General features: G+C 36.8%; 1 protein-coding gene across 1 annotated transcript; it reads left to right on the forward strand.

The window, feature by feature from the left end:
* The first annotated feature begins 1,717 nt into the window (after positions 1 to 1,717).
* LOC122314918 (probable aspartic proteinase GIP1) lies at positions 1,718 to 3,254 on the forward strand. Its single transcript, XM_043130568.1, has one exon. It carries the CDS (start codon positions 1,878 to 1,880, stop codon positions 3,192 to 3,194), a length of 1,317 nt encoding a protein of 438 aa, XP_042986502.1. The 5' UTR covers positions 1,718 to 1,877; the 3' UTR covers positions 3,195 to 3,254.
* Positions 3,255 to 10,302: the final 7,048 nt, after the last annotated feature.

A 10,302-nucleotide genomic window follows, 5' to 3' on the forward strand; every position in this document is an offset into this window, starting at 1 on the left:
CTGCCCATCCCTTGTTCTTGAGCCCTAGGTCTGCTCGAGCCCATTGAGCTAGCTCGTTTGGCCTTGCCTGGCCTGCCCTAGGGATAGTTCCCCTCACAGTTATAATCAAATGTCTTCTCATATAGTATTTGTAATTAATGAGAAAGCACTTTTTACGAGTACATAACCCACCATCATAGTCGAAGTTTGTTTTGACAAATAAATATTGAAAAAGAAAGCAAAATGGATTCAGATATATGAATCTATCAGTTATGACAAAGTGTATTTGCTAGAACCTCGAGTAATGATGTTGGAATAAGACCGGTTCCCTTATTTGAAATCAAATTTTGAACGAGCAATCTAACTTTGATGATTAAATACAGTTATGAAGTTCATTTTCCTAACCTACTAGACGGAATATGCCCTATTTCTGGTGTTGTTTGAAGTTCTCCACCTTGTCCAAGGATTACGGTGTGTTTGGAAATGATCTCAGCCCAAAATTCTTAATCTCATCTCATATTATTTCTAAATATAATTTAAATACAAAATTTTTAATCTAATCATTACAACTTTTTCAAATTAATAATTACAACTTTTTCAAACTTTCAAAAAATAAAAAATAATTCAACTTTTTCAAATTTAAAAAAAATAATAATAATATAGTAAAACTATATTCTAACAATATTTTAATTTTATAATATTTTTTATTTAAATTTTTCTCTTCATTTTTCCAAAACTTAAAAAATAATCAACTCAAACAATCTCACTATTATTCATAAGTCATTTTATTATCATTTACAAAATTTTTATTTCATCTCACTCCTCTAACAAGCTTAACTCTATGTTAAAAATTCAAGAAAACAAAAATAAAATAAAATTATTCAGTATACGAGAATAGTGAGCATAGCAAAATAGATAGTTATTAAAATATGGAACTAATTTAGTTAATAAAATTTAGAAAAAATGCTATTCTCACTTCCCAAATTTATCGCTCAAATTTTTATTTTATTTTTTTAATTTTTTTACTTAATAATAAAAAAATATTTTTTAATAATATTATAATTTTTAAAAAATATTAAAAAATACATATAAAAAATAAAATGTAAAAATTTAATTAGAATGACTCTGCTGTGTGCAGCATGGTTTTAAATACCGTACCGTACCGGCCGGTACGGTCGGAATATTCCGTACCGGTCACCGGTCCGGTACAGATATTGCACCTGTTTCGTACCGGTCTGAATACAGGCCATACCGGCCGGTACCGGTCGTACCGGCCGATATTTCGGCCTGTACCGGCCGGTATTTCGGCCTTCTATTTTTTTTTTTTTTCATTTTTTCAAACTATAAGTTTATTTTTTGACCTCTAATTTATACCAGACTATTTATAATTTATATATATATGTATTTATGTATAAATTATTCATATATAAACTATTATTTTAGAATATAATTTATTTATTTATATTTATACATATAATTTATTTATATATCGACTATTCCGAAATGGTACACGAAACGGTACCGGTATCAAAATATTTCATTCCAATACCTTGACCGGTACGCCATCCGATACGGTATTCAAAACATTGGTATGCAGTAAAAGTAAATCCACCTAAAATTTAATTCAGTTCAGATCCGTACTACCCCACCTGAAAACTCTTGATTTTCATCTCTATCGTTTGTTGTTGTTGTTTTTTTTTTTTTTTTTTTTTGAAAATCTCTATCGTTTGTTTTTGCGTCTCTCTCTTATTTGTACCGTTATTAAAACCTTTTGCTTTACAGGGGTCCAGATTTCAGACAGCATATCCAACGTCATTCCGAATCTCGAAGCACCGTGAAAAACTCGTATCTTCTTCTCTAACCTCTGTCTCTGTCACTTTGAATCCAAAAACCCAACAATGTTTCTTCCATTCCTTGTCTTCTTTCTCTCGTTAATTTCCTCTCTGCCTGTGTCTCTTCAATCAGAAACAGCCCTTCAAGCACCCATTTCCAAAGATCTTTCTACAGGCCAGTACACCGTCCAAATTTACCTCAAAAACCCTCTCCAACCCACGAAATTACTCCTCGATCTGGGCGCCTCCTTCTCCTGGCTCGACTGCTACCAAAACTACAGCTCCACTGCTTACCACCACATCCCCTGCAATGCCTCTCTCTGCGCTTCCCTCTCCTCCCTCGCCTGCTCCAACTGCTACGACACGCCCGGCCCTGCCTGCGGCAACGACACCTGCTCTCTCTTCCCGGAGAACCCCATCACGCGTAAGGCCACCATCGCCAATGCCATCGTTGACACGCTCGCCTTGCCCACCACCGACGGGTCGACTCAGGGCCCACTAGGTCTCATCCCAGAGTACGTTTTCTCCTGCTCCACGACCTTCCTTCTCCAAGGCCTCGCCAATGGGGTCACCGGCTTGGCCGCTCTCGGCCGGTCCGACTATTCGCTCCCAGTGCAGGTTAGCACCGCTTTCTCTTCCCCTCGCTATTTCGCACTGTGCTTGTCGGGTTCGAGCACGAATCCGGGCGTGCTCTTTCTGGGCACCAGTGGGCCATACCATCTGAATTCCACAACCGACCTCTCCAAATCGCTTATTTACACGCCGCTAATCTTGAACCCGATCGGAAGCACCGTGATAACCTACGGCCACAAACCGTCGGATGAGTATTTCGTAGGTTTGACAGCCATTAAAGTCAATGGGAAGCCGGTTCAGCTCAACGCCTCGCTCCTGACAGTCGATGAGAACGGTGCCGGCGGGACCAAGATCAGCACCGTCCACCCGTACACGCTATTGGAGACATCTATATACAAAGCATTTACGGCGCTGTTCGTAAGCGAAGCCTCTGGACTGAACCTCACCGCCGTAAAAAGTGGGGTGAAACCATTCGAAGTGTGCTACGCAGCGAACGACGTGATAAGTACGCGCGTGGGACCGGGCGTGCCGACAGTTGATATGGTGATGCAAAACGAGGACGTGTTCTGGAGGGTTTTCGGATCGAATTCAATGGTGAGGATGGGAGGGGAGGAAGGGGAGGTATGGTGTTTGGGATTTGTGGATGGTGGAGCGAATGCAAGGACATCGATCGTGATTGGTGGGCATCAAATGGAGGATAATCTTCTTCAGTTTGATCTTCAATCCAAGAGATTGGGATTTAGCTCCTCAATTTTGGTCCGAGGGACCTCCTGTTCCAACTTCAATTTTACTTCAAATAAAGTTCTCTAATAATCAATAATGTGTGTTGACTGATGGAAATGAAACATTAGAAATGACTTCTATTTCTCTTGATTGGCTGCCAGCTTGACCTACAGATGCTAGGATGTTCCAAAAATAGTCCAAATCCAAAATGATAAATGTATTTTGGATACGTTCCTCACAGACACCATGCAGCAATAATCTATGAAAAGGATCTTGAACCCATGGTGCAAGAACTCGCTGTCTCCTGTGTCCGTGATGAAGGTTTGTATGCTCTCCCACAATGAAAAAGAAAATTTCCTTATCAGTAACAACAAAAGATACAAGCGTTAATACGCAAATTAATATATAAATTTATTTGTATGTATTAAAATTGATGAGTTTTACTACATACAAATACAGTCGTGTATTAATCTACTTATTAATATTGATTTCTTTATATTTAAAATTTAAATTAATATTATTTTTAATAAAATCTATTTTTTGACTAATCACATTAAATTAATATATAAATTAATGTTTAATTGTACTTGTAATTAGATTTTTTCAAACTTAAATGTGGAGGCAAAAATGTGGTTTTGAGAAGGAACGAAAAGGAATCTCTCTCTCATATTTGTGGTTTCGAAACCTTGAATACTGCCATTCCCACGTCATAGAGGTTTGGGCTTGTAGTGGAGGTCTAGGCGGTATGGGCTCGAGGTCCGGGTTGGGTGGGCTAGACCGGCATGTTGTACAGTGCTGACCCTTGAAAACGAAATAAGAGGTGCGAGCTTTAAGAGAGAGAAGGTGGGAGAGTGAGAGGAGAGGAAAGACAATTTGTCAATGGGCTTTGGCCAGGACACAGAACAAAAGAATTTTTTTTTAATAACGCTTCATCTCACTTTGAGCATTCTCAACGACTTATGTGTAATATAAAAAATATAAAATATTTAAAGAAATGTTCATAAAATGAGTTTCATCCGATTAAGTAAAAGATTTTATAAAATACAAGTTACTACAGTAATTCGCTATTTGTAGCAGGCACTATTCATTATTCAAATAATTTTTTTATTATTTATACTTCATTTACTCCATTATTTTCTTTTACTTTTTTACATTTCAATACAAATTCTTTTTATTGTTCATCATTTAAAATACCTCTATTTTATTTTTTTCTAAAAAATCTTGGAAGTATTATTTATATAATTTTTTCATATTTGATTTTATTTTTTATTTTTATTTAAATTATATAATTTTATTTTGTATTTATAGGACTGAATTATATTATATTATATATAATAATATATTGTAAATATATGGATATTACAAATTTATTAGTAGAAATGAAATGTTTAAAAAAATAAAAATTAATATTTAAATGATATAAAAAATAAATAAATAGGTTGATGTATAATCTATTATAAAAGTCAGTATATAAAATAGAAAAAATAAATTTTGATAATATATTTTGAAGGACAAGATAAAGCAACCATTATGAATATTCTTAAAGCTTTTGACCATTGTTTTTGGTATTGTACCGTACTGGCCGGTACATTCCATACCGGTCACTAGGCTGGTACAGATATGGTACCTGTTTCGTACTGGCTAAAATACCAGCTGTACCAGCCTATACTGGCCGGTATTTCAGCATTTATCTTTTTTTTTTTATTATTATTTTAAGCTATAATCTCATTTTTTGACCCCCCAATTCATACCAGACTATTTATAATTTATATATACATATGTATTCATGTATAATTTATTCATATATAGACTATTATTTTGAAATATAATTTATATATATATATATAATTTATTTATATATCGACTATCCTGAAACAGTACACAAAACGGTATTGATATCGAAATATTTCGTTTCAGTGTCTTGACCAGTACGCCATCTGGTACGGTATTCAAAACATTACTTTTGACAATAGGAGTCTTGGAAAAGAAGGTGAGGACCTTGGGCAAAGAGAAGCTTGACAGCTGCAGAGAAAAAATGATAAAAAAAAAAAAAAAAAAAATATGGGTGGTAAACGGGTAGGCGGGAGACGTAAGGGTATAATAGAACCAAGTTCTTCTCTATTTGCATAACTTCATTTAATTTCACGTTATCTGCCTCTATTATTCAAAATGCCCCAAGCATATCGATTTAGGGGTATTCATATAAGAGATGCTTTTTGTTCGTTTGTACAAACAAACCTAGAAGTTTAAAACTGAAAAAAATCTTCCATTGCTTGCTAGTGTCTCTCTTCGTAGAGGAATACGGCATTGCACTCTGCTTACTTGTGAAATGTGTTTCTAATAACCACTGAGTCGTGTTTTTTTTTTAATTATGAGAAATGATATTTGCAGTTATGGTTGTGCAAGCGGCGTATAGTCGCTTTGAAAAAAATGAATTAATATGGGACCCACATGAAAAAAAAAACTAACTTTTTAATCATGGACCCTACTCTTTTTCAAAGCGTTTGCGCGGCGTTTGCAATTCCACGACTGTATGTAGCATTGCTTTTTAATTATTGATGTCAATGCAGCAAAATGCCACATCAGCAGTTTGCGCCACGATTGCGCCCCGGTGCTTGTACTTAGTAGAATTGTTGAATATATTCTTCGTATGGCTGATGTTTATGTTTTTTTCATTTGGTGACCTCTTATAGTTATACTCATGGAGTCATGTTAAAGATGGCTCTACATCCATGTAACACCATTGTTCAACACGTGTATTTTACCAATTTTCTCTATTGTCCTGTTTGGGAGAAAAGAAATATTTTAGTCATAAAAAAAAATCACACAAAAATAAATACATAAATTGATGTGACTTGATATGATACGTTAAATTGTAAAGTTACTCTTATTGTAAGTAAATCTGATGTATAATGTGAAGTTACATTACTTGTAGATTTATTTTTATGAGATCTCCTTATAATGATGACAGGTCTCTATGAGAAATGAAATTTTAATAATGTATGCGATATTAACTCATTTACTCAATTTTTTTGCATTGAATCTGTACACTTGTAGGAAAATCAAACATGTTAATTCAATATTCAAGTCTTTTATTTTTTATTTTTTAAATCATGATTGCTTCAATCAAAGAAACTTTGGATTCAAAATTGACTTTCTAGTTTAATCATCCTGCTTTAGAGTTGTTTGACATTCATGAATCAGTTCTTCATGCCAAATCAGTTGGATTTGGGTTAGAAATGATCAAGATCTTAGATATTGAGAGTGTGATTTTATGAATCAATTCAATTATCTAATAATCAAGAGTAATGTAACATACAGTTACTTTTGTGTATTTCTTGCACACTTCATTAATGAGATTGATTGCGTCAATTTTTTTTAATATGCAACTAATCACATCAGTGAAGTGCATAAAATAGTACACAAAAATAACTGTAAATAAAATTTTTGAATAATTAATACAAGTCCATTTATGACACATTAAGATGTCATTGATGCAAGACCAGCCACATTAATTAACATAAAAAAATCGAACAATGATATATATATATATATATATATATGTACGCGAGCAAAATTACTAGGAGAGAACAAATATAATGTTATTGTTCACATACTCTTCATGCAAATATGTCATATAGCATATGTGACTGGGATGACAAACTTTATTTTTATTTTTTTGAAATAGATTTCATTTCATTCAATAAAACCGAAGTTATAACTATGACTAATCAATATAAGAAAAAATTCAGATTACCAGTCAACCTACTCATCTGTTAGGGGCTCCCCCACCCATAAATTTCTTTATGGCGGACATTATTTTAACTTCTATAAACTCTCTCCTGACAATAGTCAATAGAGAAAACGCTCTGTTAAAAACAAAACTGAACGACCTCCCTTCTAAAAAAAGAGATATACTAACACGCTCCGTCCTCCCAAAGAGGAGGAATACAATTACCCACATTCCTTCAATGGAGGAGTGAGATAATCACTCACCTTCCTCCAAAAGAGAAGTGAGACTCTACTGCTATGGACATCAAGTCCAATAGCTTATATCTTTTTATTTATAAAATAAAACAAAAACAAAAACAAGGTACCTAAAAAAATACAAAACACATGGCCCAATCTAAATCAAAACATATGGGCCCAATGTAAACACATAGGCCCATTAAACAACAAAATACGTGGACCAAGTCTGATTGCAAGTGAGGGCTCTTAGGGTTTCATCATAATTTTTATGCCGCCACCTCCCTTTACTCAAGGAGTCCACCAGCGCAAGAGCACCAGCTTTCGCAAGAAGTCCACTGGGGTTGCGTTTCTGCACGAGCACAGGCTTCTGCACATTCGCGAGTCTACACTTCCACACATCTCCCGCTCACATGTTCCCCCTTGCGCCGAGGACCCATCCCATCCTGCACCACAAACCGCCCCTCGCCTAGGAACAATGTACTTCCCCTCTTACCTGCACCACATACCGCCACTCTAGAGGCCATTGTTACCTTTCAGTAATGTCCACCGTGGAGTTGCCGTCTACTGGGTAGACCAGCCACGTTTGCAAGAGGATATATTCTTCTGTTTTATGCTCTGAAAATGGAGCATTTGCATGAAACAAACCCAAACCCCGCCAGTCTAGGTTGCACCCAACCGACTGGGAGCTACCTCCCCTCCATGTTGTTCCGGAGAGAGAGAGAGAGAGAGAGAGAGAGAGAGAGAGAGAGAGAGAGAGAGAGAGAGAGAGAGAGAGAGAGAGAGAGAGAGAGAGAGAGAGAGAGAGAGAGAGAGATGAACCACCAAGATCTTGGGCTAAGCGCATGAGCCATGGCATCACTCATTCACAGCAGTCCATCACTGAGCAATCTTATTCCAAAAACCAGACAAAGCAAACAAGCTAATTAAAAATAGTAAAATAGAAAGAGGAGGGAAGAAGGGAGGGCAGAAGGGAGGAGGGCTCCCACCTCCCTCTTGGGACAGCTCTAAGTTTTCTTTTAGAGAGTGGTGGGAGCTTCTCTCTCTATTAATCACACTTCTTGAGTAGGGGATGACAAACTTTAGAATGTTGCTTGGTGTATGGTTTTGGTGTATATGTGCAAGTGAAGACTTGATGTAATACGCTAAGCTTTATCAATTACCGTGGAAAAGCTTAGCAAACATTCATAACAATGATTTAAATTTGGGTTTATAGGGTGGTCAAACATTGGTAGTACTACATGGAATCATTGACTATATCAAGTAATTAGCTTCAGGTGGTTCCATTGGTGTCCACCTTCAAATTACATTATTAGGTTATGCAACTTCTACGTACTCTTTTCCAAAAATAATAAGGCTCACAATTATAAAGTATGATTTTTTATGTGAATTTTAGATTTGTCTATTTTTTTTAAAAAAAAATTAGTATGAGAAACTTACATATACTAAGACTGTATAAATCATTTTCGTTAAAAAAAAGTCAGGCCAAAGTGACTGGCTAAACCTAACGTTATGAGCCAGATGCTTCGGGGAAACTAGTCTTTTGCTCTAGAGTGATATCACTCTTTTGCAAAAAGGCTCAAAAAGTGAGAAAGATGACCATATCACTCTTGAGTGGTATCTGATTATTCATTATTTTTTGCATTAACATATCAATGAACATTTGGTTTATGTTAACACTAAAAGGTTGCTTGGTCCTGTTAAATTTCTTAAGCCCACACAAGAAATACTATTCCACATTGTTAAGAATTATTTACAATTTAATAGAAAGAGTGAAGTTGTTTGTTTCTTGTTTAATCTTCCCTCTCTAAATTTTTAGAACATAACCATCAAGGCTAACCCCACCATCACCCTTCACCTAAGGCACTGACCGGCGTCACCCTTCACCTAAGACACCCCACCACTGCCACAAACAAGGCCGATAGACTCCGACGTCTCTACTAAGGGCACTTCTGGTGTCAGTCCTCCCTCCGATGACTTGGAATTTCTCAAATTTTTCAGAGATGTTGAGGAGATTTCTCGGAGGCGTCATCGACCATGATACTTGTGCCTCCCCGATACAGACAAGACCAACGGGCTTCCATGACTCCTCTGAGGGCACTCCAACATCGGTCCTCCTTCCAGCAACAAGATTCAAAATTGTCAAGGATATCTCTCTGATCTTTGTTCGTCGGATCTGTGCCTCCACCACCATAGACAATACCATTGGGCTTAATCGACTCCTATGAGGGTACTCCGACGTCGATTCTCTCTCCGGCGATCAAATTTTCTCAAGAAACCACTCCTTTGATTTCGCCGGCGCAAACCTACATAAGATCTTCATGTTTTGGAAGATGATGCTTGAGATGATGAAGTGAGACGAAGCTCAATGTTTTGGGAGATGATGATGTGATTTGGGATCAGAGGATGATGACACGTGATGCAAATTCGTTTCAGATGGAATAAAAAACTTTTAGTTTTACGAAAGAGGGAGGAAATAGCTTTTGCATCTCTGAACATAGTAAAAGGATAGCTAAGTTCATATGCCTATGTGGGATGGCAGCTTCATGGGTTGGTAAGGGGATAGAGGATTGTTTGGAACTCATTTATCATGATACTTCAGAGAGTCAAGGATGGATAATGAAGTTATCATCATTTAACATCATATTAATGCAAAGGGCGGTTTTTTGCAACTTTCAGAATTCTAGATTGTGAGGAGGAAAGGTTTGTTGGTGAGCAAATGGCATCGGATGGAAAGGTTTTCTGAATTCCATTCAAAGCACCACTGGGTCCACAATGGCTATCCTAAAGCATGCAAATAGAGGGGAGTTCGTTGATGGAAAGATAGTGGGAAGGCCTTACTCAGTCAAAGGTGCCTTGTACACCTTGGTATTTAGGTCACCAACGAGTAGTCCGGTTGAGGATAGCTTCGCAATGGAACAAAATGGTAAGACACTTGTAGAAGACAAAGGCTATCAGGTGAAATTGGGAGGAGTGAAGGGTAAGCACCATGTGGTGCAAGCTGGAATGGCTCCCTCGATCGAGTGTTTGAGTGTGGGAGAAGTGGAGAGGGTCTTGTTGGCTGTTAAAGCTCAATTGACGGGAGTTATAGAGTATGTGAAGATCTTATGATTAATGTGGATAAAGGGTTAGACCTAGTCATGGGTTTAGGTAGTGGGTTGAAAACGAACGAGATGGGGGGGGGGGGGTGGGTTTAGATCCTATGGGTTTGAAGGCCTCAAGTGCGTCG

Source organism: Carya illinoinensis, chromosome 7, assembly GCF_018687715.1.
Source record: "Carya illinoinensis cultivar Pawnee chromosome 7, C.illinoinensisPawnee_v1, whole genome shotgun sequence".
NCBI lineage: Eukaryota > Viridiplantae > Streptophyta > Magnoliopsida > Fagales > Juglandaceae > Carya > Carya illinoinensis.

Coding starts and splice junctions, on each gene's coding strand:
- LOC122314918 (XM_043130568.1), top strand. CDS start 1,878: ATGTTTCTTCCATTCCTTGTCTTCTTTCTCTCGTTAATTTCCTCTCTG.